The sequence below is a fragment of the Agelaius tricolor genome, unplaced genomic scaffold (genome assembly GCF_023055355.1).
Source record: "Agelaius tricolor isolate 1412-34295 unplaced genomic scaffold, bAgeTri1.0.p SCAF_1, whole genome shotgun sequence".
Lineage (NCBI taxonomy): Eukaryota > Metazoa > Chordata > Aves > Passeriformes > Icteridae > Agelaius > Agelaius tricolor.
This window is the reverse complement of record NW_027269261.1, coordinates 45,986,461-46,009,359: the sequence shown is the minus strand read 5'-3', so window position 1 is coordinate 46,009,359 and position 22,899 is coordinate 45,986,461. Positions and strand designations below refer to the sequence as shown.

The 22,899-nt window shown below is 35.4% G+C and overlaps 1 protein-coding gene across 6 annotated transcripts in view; it reads right to left on the bottom strand.

Moving 5' to 3' along the window:
* Positions 1 to 22,899, bottom strand: part of RYR2 (ryanodine receptor 2) — a 385,403-nt gene that overhangs the window by 146,887 nt on the left and 215,617 nt on the right. For all 6 annotated transcript variants that reach the window (XM_071432561.1, XM_071432585.1, XM_071432571.1 and 3 more), the window contains 5 exons: positions 21,398 to 21,614; positions 21,079 to 21,183; positions 16,394 to 16,497; positions 12,211 to 12,294; positions 9,061 to 9,220 (listed from right to left, as the gene is read on the bottom strand). In XM_071432561.1, the coding sequence (XP_071288662.1) occupies positions 9,061 to 9,220; positions 12,211 to 12,294; positions 16,394 to 16,497; positions 21,079 to 21,183; positions 21,398 to 21,614 (670 nt within the window). The remainder of the gene's footprint in view (positions 1 to 9,060; positions 9,221 to 12,210; positions 12,295 to 16,393; positions 16,498 to 21,078; positions 21,184 to 21,397; positions 21,615 to 22,899) is intronic.

The following is a 22,899-nucleotide window of genomic DNA, read 5'->3' as shown; positions in this document are numbered from 1 at the left end:
ATCCATTCTGAAAAACATCTTGCAGGCATCTTTTGCTACTCTTTAAATGCTTAGATGCGAGACTATCTGCCTCTTGCCTTGTCATAGTGAGCAGATATTGAAAGGTTAATTATAAACCAATGCTTGATGAAATCTGGTCCTACAAGTTATGCCTCCAGGAGAAGAAATATTAAGGCATTACCTACATGCTAAAAGTGCTAACAGAAAGATAAAGGTATCGCATTGCTGGTGACCCAAATTACAAAACCGTATCAGCTCTAATTCTATTTCGTGGAAAGGACAGTGGCAGGGCCAACAGTAATACCATTTGAGGGATCCACTTTTCATATTTGCTCCAAATTCTTAAGCTGACATCCTACTTTATCCAATGTTTAATTTGGTAGATGTGAAAAAGGGCTGTGTCCTTCAAGCAAATGCTGAAGTAAATGTTATGAGAAATTATTTTTTTATATAAGAGTATTCACATTAACATCTGAGTTAATGTTAATTAACATCTGAGTTAACCTCAGATCATCTGAGATGATGCAACACTATGAGTTTGATTATTTGTGATTGAAAGGACACAAAAAGAGAAATAATTTCCTATTAAGTATTCTACATCCAAAAAACATTGTGAAATACTGTCTTTAAAAATATGAAAGTTTGGAACAATAAATATGTAACTTCTTATCAATGATATAATGTTAGACTAATGCATTTGTAGTTGCCATAACAACCATTAACACAAATTACCATAAAGGCAATCAGCTGATACCAATGTGTAAAATGAAATATAGTATAAGTGCTTTTAAAATGTCTAAGCACAAAATGAGAGCAAGGAGAGAAAAAAAAAAAAGGAATACAGAAATTTAATGTATTATACCAACTTGATTTTACAGATTTTTTTCCTTGGATCTAATTTAATAACATTGTGACCTTTTTTCTAATAACATTGTGACCTTTTTCACCTATTCAAGACTGTGGCTACATCTTTAAATTTGAATGTGAGAAAAGATATTTCTTTTAACAACTTGGTTCTTTTTTTTTTTTCTTATTACACATCTATTTAAATTTTGAATGTGCTAATAATTTCTGGATTAAGCACTCTTATTGTTATATTCATCATAAGTTTTAGTGTTAATGACCTTCTGCACCTCTCTGGTGTAAGTGTAGAGAATGATCCTGTGCAGTGATTGAGCTTTGCACATTCGCAATCAAGTCAACAAGAAAACTGATTAGCTAAGAGCGGTAATTTTTACTGAGTACATTTCCAAGCAGTACAGAGACTGAATTCCTCCTACTCAATACAAAGATGTTATTGTAGACTGTTAAAATAAGTTTTAACATTCAACCTAATTTTTTAAGCTTTTTTTGGCCAGAATTTTCCAGATTTGACAGTCTAATGATTCATCAGAAGACTATTTGGTAGAGAGCTTGTCTGGAAACTACTTGTTAATAGACTAATGGTTTTAGTTGGGTAGCATACATGATATTTATATAATTCTTTTGTTTTGAAGTCAGAACCTATCATATCACAGAAAAAAAAAGGGGAAAAGCCTATGAATTTTATTACACAGCTTTGTCTTCATTTCACATGACAAATATCCATTAATAATTTAGAATTTAATTTACTTTACTTAGGAAAACATTGCAACCATAAAAAGTTGGGATGCCTGGCAGATTGTGCCCTGGATGGAAGTAATAATGTTAAATGTCAGTGATATAGCACTGACCATGAAAAGTCAGTATTACTTTTCACAGTGTACATGACAGATTCTGATATACATAGCAAATGACAGACAAACAACTATTTGAATGGGCACTCATACACTTTTTCGAAGGGTATATAAGGATGTCAATTAGGCAATAATTGGTCAACAATGGGCCAATTTAACTGCAAAAATTTTTTAAACTACATGTAGCTCTTAAAAGGAAAATAACTACAGAAAAAATACCTAAACACACACACCAAAACATATCAACAAGCCTCTTAAAACTTCCATGACAGGTAAAGAACACTGCTGCAAAGTAGCTCCAAGGAAACACATGTCAGATGTAAAGTGCATTCTTTTGTTCAATGAGTCTGTGACGTGTCTATAACTGATAACTGATCTTGAGGCATTGGACTTACAACTGGTCTTGGAACTTGCACAGACAGATCTCATGTAAGAATGAAATGAGGAATGCCCATACCGTCTACAGCAGCAGAGAAAACCATAGTCAAATTCTACAAACAGTTCTAAAAGAACCTATTAAGAGATGCAGTGTAATACAGTTTTGTGCTTTAGCATTAATTTAGTAACAAAAAACAAAGCATCATATAGACCTCTAAAAGACATCTGAAAATAATAATGTAGTTTTCAGAGTTATAATTGTTGTATTGCAATGCTGTGCACTGCTGGACATTCCCAAATCTCTAAGAAGTTCAGGAACAGCACAGATCACTTGACTAAAGGGAATAAAAAGTCACCAGAAACATATGTAGATAAGTGCTAAATAGAAAGAAAGATAGGAAAAGACTGTAAAGTTAAAACATATAGTAGGAAGAGTGCAGGAAAAATATGATAATTAGTTGGGAACACACATTTTGTGATTTAAAGTATAAAAGCTGTACAGATACATATTCTGTGTGGTACTAAAATGATTTTGTTCTCATAAGCAAGGCTGTTAAACTACAAACACATAACAAATGTATTTCAGCACATGTCCAGTGAGACAGACATGCTGCTGTTCTCTCAGCTCCCTTTGCACCATTAGCAAACCCTCATTCCACAGCTGTGAATTGATTCTGCTTGCTGTTAGATCTCCACCAACACCCAAAATCCACACCTCTCACTATGACAAAGATTTCTGAGCAATTGCCACAACAAATGCTACAGGGCAAGCTTGCCAGCAGTGCTGCCAGAAAACCAGTGAGCCACCATGTGCATGTGCAGCATGGGCACTGCCAGCAGGATCATTTACCCACACCATACCTTTCATGCCTCGCTAGCCAGAGGGCTAGCTTTTCCACACCTATCATAGCAGCTTGTATTTAACCAGAAATCATGAAAATAAAAAAACATCTTATGGGGGAAAAGGAAAAATACAATTGTAAATTGGTATTTACTACAGAAGTAATTTTCAAACTCCAGAGCATTAGAACCAGAAAGCCCAACAAAGCTGTATTCTTAACAATGTTAATAATCCAAATGCACCTAAACAAAGAAGAGGTTGTATTCCTCACCTGGAATACAACTAGCAGCTGAGTTCTAACCTTGGAAGTATGTGTATCCTTAGCAATACATGTACAGCTTCTGCCATCTTCACTGAGAACCATAGCCATATGGAACGCCTGGCAGAATGTGCCCTGACTATAAATGGAAGGAACTAATATATCAGTATAAATCATGTAAAATGTCAAAGTGAGGTAGCATAAGTGGTTTTTACAAGGACAAGATGCTGGCTTTATATATATTTAATGAAAAAATAAGCAACAACTTGATTTTTCCCATGCATGCATATTTCACCCAGTCTGACTTTCCAGAACAATGCCTCTTCTGCATTGCAGGCTTAGGCAGCCTGAGAAGACCAACACCTGGTTTTAATTGATGAATCCATATACTTTCCATACATCTGAAAAAATAAGATCTTGACTTTAAGAGACCAAAATGTCTTGCATTTTTGGGCCAAAGAGAAGTAAGATTTCATAAAATTGCTTAGTAATACCAACTGACTATTCTAGGACAGGAACTTCAGAGCATCTTTTTTAAGATGTTTTTCACAGAGCAGAAGGAAAATTTTAAGTTGCCAATATTTATAAACAATTGTTAAAGCTGTGAGATTTTTAATACTTTTTCTTTTTTCAGTATAAATGGGGTTTCTGACTGTTAGCTTTTCTAGCCAGACCACAATGCAATATGAAGAAAAAGCAAGATACCCTTTGATTAAGCTATAAGGATACGTGGCAATGTATATAAGCAAAATGTGAAAGAATCTTTGCCTGTGATCTCTACAATCAGTGGGGAGATCTAGGTGTCGTGTATTCAGGAAAAGGGACGAGGCAGGCAATGTACTTTAAATTTTTGTCATTTGCTTTCTGATCTCTAAGCTTGACTCATTTCTTTTCTGTCTTTCCCTTACTCATATGGATGTTGGGATTCTCCTGTATGCATAAAATCACAGTTTTATGAATGTCAAAAAATACACTAAGTTCACGGATATGCCAAAATATACCCTAAGTTCATGGATAAATTTATATGAGTTCTGAATATTTTCTATTAGATTGTTTTCCATTATCTTGTTATGAAAAATTCCTTAAAAGTAACCAAATGAAAAAACTCATGTAGTCACGACAGGACTTAATATCAAAATCCATAAAGGTAAAAAAAAAAAGCCTTCTCTCATAGCACAAATGGGATTATTTTAATTCACTTACAGCAAGGCTATATTGCCTTTATTTTTTTGCCTGGATCTAACTCCCGTATCTGTCCTTGTACATTTACCATTTCCCCAGTTCCAAGACCACCAACTTGCAGGTAATCATGTTCTCCCTAAAAGGGACACTGTCAAGTATTTTCATACTGATTTTTCTGTCTGTTTTTCCACTTACTCTCGCTCCTGAATGTGTTCTTTTAAGCAGAAATACATGTTTTTCCTACCTGTTTCGCTCCTACTTTCTCCCTTCATGGAGCAACAAACAACTATGAGTCTGTGCTACCAAAAAATACTTGTTTAGGATCAGTGTCATCACAGCTGCCAGGACAGTTCTGGGAACAAGATTTGTTAGCTAACTTGTGCTCCCTCTCCTGGCTGGCTCTGCAGTAGCAGAACAAAAATACTGTATATAGTCATGCAAAAAATGTAATTTGTTATATCTTGTTAAGAAAAAAGCCTGACAAGCAGCAATGGATTTAGAAAGAGGACAAAAATCTGGAAGTTGGAAGGCATTTTCCTCAACACTTTTTAAAGAAAGAAATAGTTTGTACTTCAACTACGTGAGAGTATCCCTTTAATTTTTTCATTTTATATAATCCCAAAATGATGAGGCTCTCATACTGAACAGACCTACTAGACTATTCAATTCATCCTACAGCCACAGCATGATTGCTGTTCATAATATATTTCCCAGTGATTAATTCATCTACTTTAAAACATCTGTAAGCTTCTTTCCCCTAAGAAACTATTTTACAGCTCTGCAAGATCTGTTTATAGTATTATACAGCACAACACCATGTCACTGTATCACTCCAGTACCGAAGCATGTCACAGTAATATGAGGGAATGACAAAATGTAGCCCATGAAATAAACCCATTGGAGTCAAGCAGAAGCACGTAGCAGTGTGGATAACACCTAGAGCAAGCAGCTTGCCATGTGATATATATGCCAGCTAAATGAGAGGCATCTCTGCACTGCACCCAGAAAGGAGCATCTTGCCCTTCTGCTCTCTTCTCATAGGTTTTAATAAATGGTATTTGTTATCTGTATATTGTAAGCACTCTTGAAACTGAGCTATTGGTCTTTTTACCAGAAGAAAAAGAATTATTTGAAAAGAGAAAGATTACATAATTAAGAACAAATCAACATCAATATCCAAAGCACAGCACCTTCTGCAAGACATACTATTATTGAAAAAGGTCATCATCTACCTGTTTAATTATCCATGAGACTGTGGTAACTTGTCTGCCAGGAATTAGGGAGTAAAGTATACTGTTGACCTTGTAAATCTGTTTCCTGAAGGTCATTAATATTTCTGAGCTCTTGTCCACATTTACAATCATATTCTGCTGAAAGCTAACTATGACACTGCTCACTGCACCACTACACTGCATTCTCAACAACAGTGCACAACTCAGCATGCAAAAGTCTTTAGTCAGTAAAAAAATTCTTGGGTGTTTAAAGCATAAGCACTCAGGACTGCAAAACCCTCCAATTAATTGTCCTTCCAACTCCAAATGTGATCAGTTTCATAGGCACTTAAGCTTTTTAGTTTTAAATTCTCCAGACTCTTCTCAGCATGTCCATACCTGTCTTTGTCTTGATAAGGAAGAACAGTTAAATATTCATCATATATACCCAAGCCCAGTCAAGATTTAGAGCAGAAGCATTTGCCTAAGACTCTTTCAGAGCATAACCTGGTAGTCAAAAGAGTGTGTATCAGAGTGTGTATCAGAGCTTGATACACACCGACTGCTTAAAAAATATCTGAAAACTTAACTAGGGGTTACCATTCCAATAACGTTTTTATACAAAAAACTTGTCTTGGCCATCAGAATGGAAGTAGATATGTAAATCCTATTTGTCTAGACAAACATCTTTGAAACTATGCAGTCAATCTTTTGAAACTCTTGAAAAATGGCTAATGTACCACTCAGTAATTACAAGGCTAAGGGGTTTTAAACAAAACCTCTAGCTGCCATGAGTTTTCTCACACCAGACTATAAATTTTAATAAGTGAGCAGAGATTTAATTTTCATGTTAAACTTCATCATCCAGCAAGTAGGACATTTATTAGGAAGGGAGCCTAGGGAAGGCCAGAGTTCCCAGAGTTTCCCCCCCCCAGAGTTTACTAGGAGTCAGTAGATAAAATACAGAGAGCTGTTCAGCGAGTAGATCAGAGTCCTCTCCTTTTTCCCCTCTGCTCTCTCCTGGTGGGGCTCAAAAATGTCTTCTCACAGGGCTACAATATTTTAGGTTCAACAGTCAGTTTAGTCTCTTTCCCTAAGCACAGTACTGAGAATATAAAACAGACTTCACGATTCTTCTGAAGTGTTTAATTTTAGGTTATATCCCATACTAGATTTGTCTGATTAATGTTTTTTGGGGTTTTAGGGTGTTTTTTAAAACCCAAGTTGTGGCCTTGAGCAAATCCATTGCCTTTTGGGAACCACAATAAAACTAATGATTTATGGCTATCGCATCATACCTTGTCAAATGCAAAACCTTCTATATCAACAGGCACACCAAAACATACATAAAGGCAGTTTATAATAAAAATATTGTGAAGATGTAAAGGAGACATTTTTTCATTTCCATCCACACATCGTTTATGTATTATTCCCAAACCAGTAACACTGGGAAAGTCTTTGACATCACCATTTATATATGGCTTATATATATGACTTTCCTACCTAATACCTCACTAATTCAGAAAACATGCAATTTAACTGCAAATTCACTTCAATAAATATGGCAAAATTATTTGTGGGTTTTTTCAAAGATATACCGATACAAAGGGTAGGTTAAATTGTCTTGAAGATCTAAGAAAATTTATTTGCTAGATGTGAGTCATAAGATTAAATTTTCCCAAAGCTAGTTAGAAATATAATTAGCTAAGAGATGCATTTGACTCCAGAAACTTCTTAACTTTATCTTAACCAATAAATTCTGTTGCAAAATTAAATTTAATTTTGGGCTATATCAAGTTCTATCCAAGTTGTAACCATTTCCCAACTTTCATTTTTTCAAAGCTCCCAATTGGCAAGGTCCTGTATTGAAAATGATTGGCTTCTGGAAGAATAAAAAATATGGGAGACATGGTATAAATTCTTGAGTGCCTTCTTCTATATATCAGAAATATTTCTTTTGAACATACAGTTTTTCATTCTAGAAATGAATTGTGCACTGACTCCATAAACACAGGATTGAAATTTTGAGTTCAAAAGCAATTAATCCCCTCCCCCTACCTGACAACAGAAAACCATCACTTCCAACATTTCTCATGATTCACGCTTCATCAGAAATGTTAACAGCACTTCAAAAGGCCACCTCTTACTTAAAGGTGCAGTATTAGGGAAAAAATTGATCCTGGGGAAAGCAGGGGAGTTGCACAAACACTGAATTATCTTCAGTGTTTTCCTAGTAGAGAATATACATATATTCCAGTCTGCAAACAGAAGAATTGACTCACTTTCTGTCTAGACCCAAATAGAGAACATAGATTTCCTAAATAGCTTACAGAGTAACACGACAGCTTCATAGTAAGATACTATAATGAACAATACTGAAATGCAGATATGCAGCATATTTTGCCACATAAGCATACCTGTATGTGATGAGGTGAAGTGCTTAACTTAATATATAAAAACTCAGATTATTTGATTATTTTACACAAAAGTTCTGCAAATAAAATGAATTTTGGTGCTGTAGAAGAACAAAATTTGAAATATGTGGCACTGAAATGTAAAACTCAAATTTTTGTCAAAAACAAGGAAGAAAAGGGTATGTACCTACAAAACAGCTCTAACTCATTTTTGCCAAAATAATGACCTTTTATTCTCAGCACAAAACCATGAAAACTCTTTTTTTCCCCAGGGGTAAATTGTCCTAAAATTTCACTCTGAAATACTACCACACATTTATTAACACAAATGAAGAGACCTTTCTGTATATAAAATTCACAACCAATCACGAAAAGACTAGAAAATCTTAAGGGAAAACTGATGTCTTAGAAAATACTAAATTAGGCTCATGGTATACCCAATTGACTGATTTTATGGTTTTTAAAGAAACCAAAGAACCTGAGTTTTGCTTTTAGTAATCCAGTATGTTTTTATTCTTACTCTCCTCCATTGTAACACATTGGGATAACTACCAAATAATATTTATATTCACTGGAGCAGAGCAACTAAAGTAGGACTGGAACTTTGAGACTGACTTAACTATTCTCAGTTCAAGGCTTCTGCCAAAAATAAAACATATCAGCAAAGCTATTACTAGAAGTTTACATTCTTATTTTCCTGGATAAACAAAATTATTCAATTCTCAGATCTGCAAACATTTAAATGATTCCCCTAGTGAAAGTCAATATTTACATATCCTAACGTACTGGAGAGCATGTTAGCTTCCTGCATGCAATTTTCTCACCCTGAGATTTAGAAGGCATACAAGAATACACCACCAAGTTTTTTAATACTGCTTGTAAAAGAGTCTCATACTGCTATTTAGCAAGATTGCTTTAAATTATGTTGGGGTTTTTTTTGACCGACAAACTTGCATTCACTAGCTGTTTTTTCCTGACTGTGTGTCACCATTATTTCCATTTGGCTGTGAAATATCTCAATAGATAAGTGCTGTTTTAAGTGTCTGAAGTTAGCACTTACCTGCTGGATGCCATATGTCCAGCCTTGCCTTATACGGTCCCTTGCCCACACATTGTGAGCATTCTCTGCTAGTTTATCCACCATAGCTTCTTGAGAGGGGGTCAGTTTGATAAAACTCAGATCCATGGGTGCTGGCTTGTATCCACTCAACAACTGATAGCTGTTAAATAAAAACAGAACTTGCAGTTAATTTTTTTTTTTCTTGCTGAAAAGTAAGAGAAACCACAAAAGAAAGAAATAACATCTATGCAACATATCTATATAAGTACGATATCTGCCTTTGAACATAAAGAATAATAATTTAAATTTGATTACTGATTTGTTTTTTATTTGATTCTGTTTCAAGCTAATTGCATCGTGATGGGATGAAGTAACTGGTAATGAAAGCTACGCAAAATGGTCTAAACTAAAATTGTTCTTAAACTATTTTAGTAATGCCACATATTCAAAGTAGTAGATTAAGATGCTGTTTATCTAAATGCTTATATCAACAATATTATTTCTTCCTCTGAGCAGATGACAATACTTATTAAATTCTATCTACTTCCTACTGAAACAAGAAAATATATTCTTCCTGATGCATAAAGGGATGCTAAGAGACAGAGCAGGTCAAATGGCTTACTCAAGACCAGTTTTGAAATCCACCTTAAAATGTTTTCATAATAATTCATACCTTAACTCTCCTTCAAATCATAGGAAGCATGACTTCAGAAAAGAAAGACAGCTTCCTCACTTTTTTTAACACTCCTAGGAATGCTACTTTTATAAAGTTATTCCCTTCCCATTAATTATAGAAATCTCCTACTTTACTTATGAGCAAACCTTCAATAGAGGACATAAAGCATTAAAGGTCTTTTCCAACTTCTGTGATTCTATGATTCTATTTCTCCTTCAGCATACAAAGCACTACTTTGGTTGAAACAAAAGGAGTCTCTAGAAAACAAGCAACAGCATTCTCTCATTGAAATTTTACACCCTGGGGTGTATAAAGAATTGTTAGTTTAAATAATTGCTCAATTATTTTCTAAACAATTCTGTAATTTTCTTTATTTGTACTGACAAAGAAGAACCCATAAAATTAAACAGTATTTATCCCCATTTATATCCTAAAGTATTCAAATACTTTATCAATCTTAATTAATTCTTTTCTGTAACAACCATCTTAAAACACAGTTAAACAAATTATTTGATGAAAATAATAATTTAAAACAACCAGGTATTTAAGAGGGATAAATAAGATGTTGAATCTTCCTTCAAAATTACCACAATAAAAAGAAAAAGTTTAAGCTAGAAAACAACAATTCAAGAACATCATTCCAAAATCAGCCCTCTACATAGTTTCCAATCTGCAGGTTTCTATTACAGCAAGCCCCCACAGGAGTTCACTGCCCTCAGTTACCTCTCATCAGATTTCTGTGAAGTCACTTCAGTGAGATGAGTAAAACAAGACAGTAATGGAAACAGTGAAACATATGGAATTAGCACACTTGTCAGGTCGGCAATTACTGTGCTCTTTCCAGTCACACTCCCCTGCACAAGCTTTTAAGAATACAGCCACAATGTTTTCCTTTCCTTTTTGCTAGTTTTTTCAATCCATTATATGTGAGGTATCAAAATTCTAACTTTGTATGTATGGTATGACTTCAGGTTTCTACAGTTATGATGGTTAAAGACATTAAAAAGTCTCAACATTATTGGATTTCTTATATTAGAAAGTATAATTTCTTCAGACTTGAAATTTAGCTGCAGTTTTTCAAAAGCAGGAAATTTAATTCACTTAAACAATCTTGCAAATGTACAAATATTTCTGCCCAGGAAATTCAGAACAAAAATACAGAAGGCCCTAGATATCTTTTCTTCTTTGAGAGATATACAGTTATTTTGGAATACCGAAACTGAAGAACAGTTTGAGGGGGGGGAACTTAAAATAATACCCTGCTTTTATTCCCATTCATTCTGGCAAAGCCACCACATCAGGGATTCTGAAACTGTAATATCAATGGTATGTAAATCTGTGCATTATGGTAGATACCAAAGACTTGATGGTCCAGGTTCTTCTTCAAGTATTACCTAGAAGGCTGCAGGGATCTTGCCAGAATGAGGCACAGGCTTTTGGCTCACAAAAGGAAGAAAGAAGATGTGCTTTAGTTAAACGTGCTGGAGGTTGTTACACTGGCCTCAGGGACTGCATGTATCACAAAGCTATGGGTCAGTGAAGGATTGCAGTGAATAATGGAGATATGCAATATCAGAGGAACAGCTGTTTCTGCACAGAACACATTCCTGCAAAGAGCAATGAGTTGCTACTGGTGGCAGGAGCACAGCAACTAGCACTTACCATTGCTCTGAGTCATAACCAAGGAAACTAAGTTACTGTCTTAAATTCAGGAATAACAGACCATGCAGAAGTTCTCTCCTAGTAAAACAGTGGCATTTAGCTTTCTGACTTTTTACATATTATATAATCTTCCTTCATACCCTGGGCTCAAGTGTATGCTGGGCAGTAAGGCTGTCAGATAGGAATAGGAAACTAAAGTTCCATTATCTCAGCTGTATCCAAGATCCCAAGTTCTTTATTCCCAAACTCTGTGTGCGTATACTGGTGCTAAAAAGCCAGGGCAACTTGGCTGGGCCATGAGAGCTGGTTTCAGAGCTGTGGTAGAAGAGGCCACTATACCACACCAGGCTAAGCCCAGTCCTACCAATGCTGATGCCAACATCCAAGATCACTTGGAAAAAAGTCAGATGATTGTACTGGTTCTCTACACCTCAAGTCATGGCCATTTGAGAACTTTCAAAAGGGTCACCTTTAAATATCTGCAGCACTGTAAACTACATTGGCAAATTTACTGTAAAAATTCTTTACAAAGCCTCTGTGATACACACCATATATAAAAGAAATAAATAACTGTGAATGTCAGACATTAAAACATAGCACAAAAAACCCTAAAATTTGTCTACACATTAGGTGACAAATATCTGGAAAAAAAATTGTGAATTATGGTATCTGAAAATTGCTGAATATTCCTGAGAATTCATGCATGTACATGCATACCCAAGAACTAATAAAAGTAGAAGTGTAAATATTGAATTGTTAAAATAGAATTCACTTAATTCACGCTGCCTAACAAGAAGACACACTGAACTTACTTCTTTGGAAGTTTCATTTTTTTCACTTTTTCTTCAGCACGTTCATCAGCAATTCCAACATGGCAGCCTAATGCCAGCAGGGTTCTAGGGCACAGAAATCAGAGATTAATTACTGATAATGTTTTGATATTTAGAGTTCCTACTGTTTATAGGCACACTATAGTGCCTACAAATGGCAATATAAAACAAATGAGATCAATGGAAATTATTACAGTATAATATGGAAAGATCAACACCAGCCTTTTTGTATATGTAATAAGCTTTCTGATAGTGTTAAGAAAATGCCACAAGATGTTCCAAAAAATATGAGTAAGGTACTGCAAAATGTAATATCATATAATAGGTTTTAATCTATGAGGTATCAGTTTGAAGATTGCCCTTGAAATATTATTTCTGCCTTATATACTTATTCATACTGCTTACATACTCATACTGCTTCATACCCACATATTTATATGTTTTGTTACTTATGTCACAGTCATAACAAGAAAAAAGGCATAAAATATCACTTATCCTTAGAATGTGTCTTCATTCTGAAGAAGCTATTATTTAGAGATTTCAGTTGGATCTGAATTTTTTAGGACACACTTCTGAAGAGAGAATTCACAGCAGAATGCATGATAAGCATTAGGCCAAAAGTGCCATCTTATTTGATCTAGACAGTGTGTCTTGTACCTACCATGAAGCTCATACTACAGAGCTACTGAACCAGCCCATTGTGGCCTGAATCTGCAAAATTCAGGTCATTTCACAAAACAATCACTATTTATATAAACTTAAAACAGGGTCAACAGTATTAATTGGGTTTCTGATTACTTCAGACTTCTTGCTTTCCTTATAGCCACACTGTTCAGGAGCATAAATTTTAAAATCTCATTTGTCTCCAGGACTTGATCTGTAAATTATTAATTATTTGTTCCTGTATCTATAGTCAATGTTGGCTTATAGTCTTTCTTAAGTCTAGGTACATTGATAAAATATTGACATTAAAATTAATAGAAATCCTAGACAAAAGTCAGAGACTTAACTTTGGAGTCAGATGAGAATTTTCTCAAAACCTGAGGGTGATAACCATATTTTCAAAAGAAACTGATTACACATGAAATCACAGGTGTAAATACCTTAGACTCCATTCCAAATTTTCCTGAAGGGGAAGAAAGGTGTCAAACAAGGTTTTTATTTGTTCTTGCCACTAGCTAAAATGATATTTTCTAGTGTACTTCAACTATATTTACTGCTCTTGAACTGACTTTGGGCGGGGGGGGCAGGGGGGGAAATACTCTTCTAACATTTCTTTTGGCAGATGAATTGTCTGTTTCAAGGAGATTCTTGCAGCATATTTTTAGTGCTAGCTACATGAAGTAAGTCCTATTCCTATGGGCTGTGAACCCTGATTTAAAACTAGACAGTAGAGTCAGAAATGAGGAAATATCCAGTGGCCCCTTCCTGCAAAACACACTATCTGCTATGAATACTCCATGCAGCTAGACTTCAACTGGCATAAACAGTACATGATTCCTATAAAGCTATCACCAGCATAAGTAGGAGAACATACCTAATAGTGAAATGCAGTACAGAGGAGGTAACCTCTGGTAACCCTAATTTTTCTGTAATGTAAGCCAGGAATTATCTCTACCCAAACAAAACAAATTCAAATAAGACTGCCACAGGAGGATAAAATGACAGACTGTACTGGCAGAATCTGAAAGACCATTAAAGCTCTTCAAACCTAAGTAAGAAAATGAAAAGTGGCTGAATGTAGCTCTCATCATCACAATGGTAGATGTAATTGTCACACAAAACTGAGTAAACACACCAAAATGGGAAAGTCAGTCCCAAAAAAATAAGCAAGAACAACCAGAAAAATATGCAAGACCAAACAATAAAACATATATATGAGCACGTGCAGAAACAGTATGAGCAAGCATATTTTAATCCCATGACATTTTCAGAGGCAACTCATTCCTGCATCTTGACATTTCCTACAGTATGTAATTTTTATAGCTCATAAAAGTATTCAATCTTACTTAAAATAAACAAAGATCCCAGTATATGAAAAATAAATGTTGTATCAGATAATATGACTTAGATCTTCCTTGGTTTCTAACTCTCTCATCTGGCAGCAAAACTGACAACAAACCACAAAGGAAAACAAGATTACAGTCAGCATTATTCTCCATGTTTTGCAAGTATTTCAAGTATGCAATTTAATGCAAATTGTAAAGAAAATGATTAGAAGTTTTAAAATAACTTTTTCTTTCCTTTTCCCCCCCATCAAGATTGACAGCTAGTAGACTAGACACATCTAGTACAGAAATAATCAAAATAGGTTACAATTCAAGTCATCATCTATGGATCACCTAGAACTGATTAGTTCACTGATTTTTCAACATTTTCAAGCATGTAGAAACAAAATGAGCAAGAGGGTCCTAAATCCCTGCACAACAGATGTCTACGTGATAAATACAACGCAATACTACAAAATTAGAACTTCATTTATCAGAAAACAAGGACTAATCCAAGGAGGCAAGGAAGACTTAGTTCACTAAGCATACACATTTTAAAACCCACTGAAGGACTGAATGCTTTATATTTTGATATTATCCATTTAATGGAAAGACTTTTTCTCGAGTAAGCAATAAAATTAATTAAAGAAGAGTAATCCATAACATGTATGCTTATAAAACAAAAACTTGGGGATTTTTTACAGGGTTAGATTAAAAAAGCACTGGATCCTGAACCAATAATCATCTACGGAGTCATTAAATTTGTTCAATACTTAGTGGAACATTAGCAGTGTGCATTTAATTATGAGGGCATGATTTTTCTGCTGTTTGAGCCATATTATACAGAGTGTTCTAGGAAAATATCTAACCATAGTGGAAGTTAATGACATCTTCTTTTGTAGTTACATTAAAAAGGAATAATCTATTCTGAATCCTTAGCACATTGCTCTGCTGATGAGAAATGCTCAAAAACTTCCCTTTAATTCTAATATCTACCCATAGAAAATTTTAACTTATTTTCTTGCTTCCAGTTCAATTTCTCTCTGAGTGCTTTACCTCTAAATAATGGCAAGCTATTAGGGTCATAAATATGACCCTAAGTACTCAGTTTCACACTGAGTAATTTATTTACTGTGGGAATGGTAGATCAGTAAATAGTGCAGAGAAGCTGGCCTGAAAATAAATTTGCAAGAAGTTGTAGAAGGAGCATTCTACATAGCTTTCCACTATGAGGATATAAAGGCCTTTTCTTAGGACAGTATATTGCACCATCAGTTTACATGGAAAGGATTTTAATATAGGACAATTTTTCACAGAAAAGTAAAATCACATGCAGACATTCATCCTTTGTAATCTCTCTGAATAGTAAAAAGCAACTATATTCTAGCAGGAAAAAAAAATAAAGAATAGACTAGAAGTATGGCTGACTGGAGAACCACATCTACCATCAAGCGTTGATCAGTTTGAGAAATATTTCTACATGTTGGCTACATGCAATCCTACATATGGGAGAAATTACTTACACCAATAGATTTTTCAATTAATTCACAGCAAAGAATTCACACCTCCTTGACTGAAAAAGCTGAGGCGAGGAATTGTATCCTTATAAACCACAAAACTAGATTACTTCAACACACCCTTTAATGTCCCATTGAAATTTGCTAGCATTCCAACTGGAGAGCTTCCATGACATTCACACATCTAACCACTCATCCACAAAAGGAGGGAATGCCTGCTGCTGTTTATTCTGTGGCAACATGCACACTGACACAGAAATAGCAGCAAGGGGTCCTGAAGCAAAGTTCTTAATTTAAATATCTATTGAGTGTCAAAGTGTGTTTTATCAATAAAGAAAATTGAAATAATTAAACTAAATTGAATAAAATCAAAGAAGCAAAGATTTTTTTTTCAAACCTTGGATCTATTTCTTGCATCCTAGATAAAAACTGTCTGAATTTTCATTTCACAACCAGCATTACAACAATAATTCTAAAAAGACTATCAAAGTCATTTTCAGTGCCAAATACATAATTCATTAATGTATCTCACTCTCTCATTTGCATATTATTACCCTCTCCTACACATCAAATTTTAATTCACATCTCAATTTATAATTCTGGAAACTGCATCTTCTTACAAAACTCTAACTATAAATTTCAAAAGTTCTAGCAACTTACTTCAGTGTTTCAAGTGACATTTGCAAGTTATAATTTCTTTCTTGCTCCGGCAATTTGGAGAACTCCACTAAGCATGGGTGTTGTCTTTTGTTGTCATCTCTAACCTGAGAAAAAAGTAAAAAAATAAGCTTAACAGGCCTCAAAAACTAAAAGAAATTTAAAACCAGTCCAATCCACAAGGTACTTTAAGCTAATCCTGTTAGAAGTACTCAAACTGGATGACACCTCAAAACAGAAAGTATTCTGTATTCTCAGAGCATGATCAGTGTTCAACAAGGCAGAATTTGCATTTGCAAATAAACTTCAGATTTGCATATCTCAAGTGGAATAAATGTAAATTTGTGCACGCTATTATACAGATGTTCACAGGAAATATGCAAAGTTCAATTACAGTGCAATCTATATTGTTTTAATATACAGCCATAAAGTAGCATCTCATCTTCAACCCCATGTTTCAAAAATTCTACATCCAGTTTGTATAAATATGTTGATACAGATAGCACTGAAATCCTTACCAATGAAAATAACAATGTAAAAGAAATCTTCCCCATATCTTACTTCTGAAAATGTTTGTTTCTGAGTTATTTCTAGTACATAGAAGCAGAATATGTTATGACTGTTAGGAAGTCACATATGAGTGGAACATGAATTTACTTTTAGTGTAGTGATAGAAGAGACATACAGACTATAATTTACAAAATCCTACATTTTATAAACATGCAAATATGATTAGAAACATTTTTAACCTCCTCTATTTTACAAAGGTTTAATCTAACACTAGGCACAACCTAGAAAGGCAGCCTCGGAGGCTGTGATAACCAAGCACTCTATAGCTCATCAACTTAGCATCATATCTAGAGTTTAGCCAACAACATCTACTATGGCTTGATAAAATACATTAGTTTGAAAATATTAACTAAAAGACCCCAGTGCAATTGTTAACATCTGTCCAGTAACATTTTAGTGTCAATCTTGTAAGGACCACAAGTTCACCATTTATACTAACTTTTAATGGTTCAAAGTGGAAGTCATTGAAAAATAACATTATTGATTTTTGATCAATCAGATAATTCTGCTGGAAAACTGAATGCCAACAGTTGAAATGAAAAAGCCTAATTGTTATAATTTTTCAAAATTGATATTTACACTACTACTTAATCTAGTTTATTTAATGTCATGAAAAAAATCACATTTCTCTATAACATTGCTGAGTAACGTTGTTTTTGCATTTTGATCCAAGCACATAATTCTCAAATTGAACAGCAGTCATTTATTTATGTTTTGGACTAAAAAATCTTTACAATCTCCAGGGGGTATTTATCTTGATTTGATAGGATTAATGTTCTTGGACAGACAACACAAGCAATTCAACTGTCAAACACTTGAAAAATTTAATAGACGGTAAAATGAGAAATGTCTTTTACTAGCAGTGAAAATGTTTATTTACAGATTCCTAAAATCTTTGGTAATCTGTGTATTAAAAAATTGAGTATAGTCTCTGAGTTTAGATCTGTGTACAGCTAATTTAAGTCTTGGATGTCAGGTATTTTCCTCAGAAATCCAAATTAATTTATTTCCCCTAGTGACACTATTTCTGTCCTACAACTACAATGTATAATAATTCTATCATATAGCTAACATATTTTGTCAGTTACCTTGTAGTTTCCTGTTTTTTTATGAGAACAAAATAAAATTCTACTGCCTTGCAAACAAATTACATTAGTGGCAGAACTCATCCATCAATTCATAATTTCTGTGGCTCGTTTTAAATGTGCATTGACATTGAACAGAAACAAAGATATGCAGATGCATCTGATTATTTCAATAGCACACATATTCAGAGTTAAATTATTTTTCTACATTAACTTGCTATTTTACTTTGTTACATGCATAGAATGCAGTAGTAATAGGACATGCAATAGTGGGTATCAGTTTGGTGATACAACATACAGATCTAATGATGCAGACATGTAGGAGGAATATAAAAGGCTACAGCAGAAATTTTTGATAATCTGGAGGATCATTTTAAAAGTCTGTCTATTAGCCTTTAAACTTTTAGACAGTGAAAAAACACCACTAGCTACTACATACAGTGCATCTTGCTCTGAAGTAAAAAGACAAAATCTAATATTAGAGGGCTTGTGTGCATCTAACCAAGCTAATTTCTGTGCCATGCCTTCCCCCACGACTTAGTAACTGCAGTGCATTAATTCAGATAACTAGAATTGGCAACAGTGGCTTAAATGCAGCCAATACAAAACTGGGAGGAGCTGTTGACACCTGGGAGGGTAGGGAGGCCCTGCAGAGAGGCCTGGACAAATTACAGGCCTGGGAAATCACCAACCCCATGAAATTCAACAAAGGAAAGTGCCAGATTCTACACCTGGGGTGGGGCAACCCTGGATGTATGGACAGACCAGGGAATGAGACACTGGAAAGTGCCAGGGAAAGGGACCTAGGAGTCCTGGTTGACGGCAAGCTGCAGATGAATCAGTTGGAGATGAATCAGTGCCCTGGCAGCCAGCAGGGCCAACCCTGTCCTGGGGGGCATCAGGCACAGCATCACCAGCCAGGCAAGGGAGGGGATTGTCCCCTCTGCTCTGCACTGAGGTGGTCTCACCTCGAGCGCCAGAGTCAGTTCTGGGTGCCACAACCCACAGAAAGTCATGACACTGTTAGAGAGTGTCCAAAGGAGGGCAATGAAGATGTTGAGGGGAAGGCATTTGAGGAGCAGCTGAGGTCACTTGGTCTGTTCACCCTGGAGGAGACTGAGGGGAGATTTCATTGCAGTTACAGCTTCCTCAGGAGGGGAAGCAGGGGGCAGACACTGATCTCTTCTCTGTAGTGTCAGTGGCAGGACCCATAGGAATGGCCTGAAGTTGTGTCAGCGGAGGTTTAGGTGGGATATTAGAAAAAGGTTCTTCATGCAGAGGGTGGTTGGGCACTGGGACAGGCTCCCCAGGGAAGAGGTCACAGTGCCAAGCCTGAGAGACCTAAAGAAGTGTTTGGACAACACTCTTGGACACAGGGTGGGACTCTGGGTAATGTGCTGTGCAGCGTCAGGAGTTGGACTTGATGATCGTTGTGGATCCCTTCCAACTCTGGGTATTCTATGAAACTGATAAAATCATTTGTGAGGAACCAGTATGATTAAGAAATCAACCTCCAGAAATGATCAGCATATGCTCTATCAGGATCCCAAAGAGAGTGCATCCTACCACAATGCATTAAAGCAAGGTAATTTAAAATGTTCAACACCTATTTTCATTTTGAACATAACTAACTTTATCACTTGGTACTTATCATATATGGTTTAAATAGTGTTCAACTGTACAATTAGACTCTCAATATGTAATGGTACACTAAGAGTTCCTGCAGATTGCTGCACAGCTGGTATGATTACACCACAATTAAAATGTTTTCACACATTAATTTAACTGAGGTTTTGCATTTGGTTTGGTGGGGAAATTAACTACAACAAAATCTAGAGATCTTCTCTAGTAATCATATATTTTTAAGTACTGCTGTATGCTAAACCAAATAAACACCTATGCCCAGTTATCTTAAATCTGCAACGTGAACTCCTCAGAAGCCCAAAAGCTTTTTAGTAACAAAAATAGAATACATACATGTTTTTACACTTATATTTAGTACATACAGCATGTTTCTATATACTCTTCACAGCAATATTTCTTCATAAAGCAGCATTTGGGAAATAAATAGTGAGCATAATAACATGATCATTTTTTACTGATGGAATGTTGAAAGAAATTTTTTTTCATACTCCACGAAAAGTAGGAAAGAGATAAGAAAATAGTTATGTACAGCACCTAATACAGACATGAGACTGAAGAAGTGGAGAAAAGGAAAGCAAAAGTCAGATTTAATGGAATTTTCTATAGGCAATACTTATTTGGAACTTTGAAAGAGTCATGTCAGCACATGTAAAGAGAACCAAGAATAGCTGTTTTCATTGGCTTATTCCATCAGTCAGTTGAACATCTAGCTCCAAGAACAAATAGGAGGTGAAAAATTCATTATGTGCTTTCTGTGCTGACAGTTAGACCGAAAATTTCAGCACCAAATTGTCGCAGACATCTTTTATGAAAAATCCTTTCCTTAGGATTTTTTCTTCTGAGAAAAAATGAAGAGAAGCTGAGAAGGCCTCAGGAACAAAATGTAAAAAACGGTTATCTGCTGCTATGGAATGCAGCAGGTGGATCTTTGATTGGCCCAAGTTGGTTGTTTCTAATTAATGGCCAATCACAGCCCAGCTGGCTCAGACAGAGAGTCCAAGCCACGGGCCATTGTTACCATTCCTTCGTATTCTATTCTTAGCTAGCCTTCTGAGAAAATCTTCTCTTCTATTCTTTTAGTATAGTTTTAATGTAATATATATCATAAAATAATAAATCAAGCCTTCTGAAACCTGAAGTCAAATCCTCGTCTCTTCCCTCAACCTGAGACCCCTGTGAACACTGTCACACCAAATATCTTTAATACCAGAATGTTTGTTCAGAAATTCCCAAGTCCCATTGGTTTCCACATGCTTTTGGTAGGATAGTGTTTAAAACCTTACTAATTTTGGGGGCAATGATGAAAAATGCAGTTCCATTAGTACATTGAAACCAATGTACTAAATCCTACAATGCAATTAACAGAAAATTAAGTTGGAAGGTACATACTGGTCCATACTGCCAACCAAGTTCAATCTTATTCATAACCCAAAGTTCATGGATGTTCTCTGCTAATTTTTCTCTAATCCTTTCCAGGTGAGGAGGCAAAACAATCTAAATAGAGAAGAGAGAGGAAGAGGCTATTACAAATAAGTTGCTTGACATGCCATCCCAACATTCATAACAAGCTTCATACAAACTGGATCTCAATAAATCCCAAGGAAAAAAGCAAGTTTGGGACAAGGTGCAAATTCAAACAAATGAAGTAAAATAGGCATGTAATATGTATGTGTTTAAAAAGGAGAATGCAATCTTTCCATTGCCATACCTGGCTAGTATCTACAGGAACTGGAGTGAAAGCTGCTTGTGAGAGAGAAACAGTGGGACCCAATAGGTCTCTTGTGTAGCTACGATCTTGTTTGTACTCTCGGCTGTTCTCCACTTTCAGCTTCTCTTTTGGTAGGACAGCTTCAAAGCATGGAGCATATCCAGGTGGAGGAAGGAACTTGAACTCTCCATGGCGACCTCCAAGCAAGAAACGAACCCTGTAAACATCAGAATTACTTTAGATAACCAAGACACTTCTGGTGGAAAGCCTAATCAGTCTCTAAGCCTAAAGAATATTAAATGTTATTTTAAAAAGGGAAAAAAAAAAGGGGGGGGGGGGGAATGCCAATGTTGCAGCTTCTTTTCATTGTTTACAGTTCAATTTTCTCTAACTGCTGGTGGTTTATGATGTAGGAGATTGAAAAAACACAGAAAAAGTAAATGATTCTTTTTTCTAGTTAATTTTACTTCACCGAAGACATTTTAAATCACAAGACAAATAATCTTTGAGAGACAGAATAATCAGTTTACTCAGCACACCTATAAAGTAAGCAGCAGCCTTTTGAGTCTCCAAAGGCAGAAATTAAAACCCAGAGTCATCAATCAAGGACTTCAGAACTCTCTCCCCATTGAGGAGGTCTCCATTCAAACTCATTTGAGAAATGAACCTAAAACCCTGTGGTTCTTTTTTTTCCTCTCACAAAACACTAAATCTTTAGGACACAATACAAAATCTCCTAAATTTCCTTCCGTAAAACTTTTGTCATATTAATAGAGACTCAGGGGAAAACACTCTTTTATTAATGAAAAATGGTAAATATGCCATGGCCCTTTATTACTGCAAAAAGCAATCAATGAGGTAATAATGGTATAGCAATGACATAATACCAATATGACATAGCCATGGCATAATACTGAAAAATCTTCCTAGAACATTGCCATCCAGAAGGAATCAAAAAACACCCAAAAGACTAGCCTTAAACCAAAAGAATTTTGTGTCTTTTCTGTTTACTGAGTATCTTATATGATTTTTGTTAATGCTATACCCACTCAAAAACTGTATGCAGCACACAAATAATATCTGTCAATAATATCTCTGATAACAGAAATAAAGCATGCAGGTTTATAGTTTTGCATTTTGTAGCATGCAGATCTATGATTTTACTACATTTTCTCTCCTGTACTATCAAAATCAAAGTCTAAAGGAGTGTATTCTGCATCTGGAGCAAAGGATGGGTGTGTGCTCTGCGTGATAGCTTTTAGCTTCTGTAGTATCCTTTGAATGATCCCTCAGAGAACATTGCTCCGCCTCCAACAGAAATCAACTTTCAGCCTCCACCTTTGCAGGTCCTAATAACGTTGGTCTCCCCACTGGAACAGCACAAAACCTTTTTTAATATTATAGTTTCAAATTGCTCAGTACATGAAAGCAGATGTTTGGTACCTCAAGTGTGACTTGAAATTTTATAAAAAACCAATACAGCAACCAGAATACAGATTGAA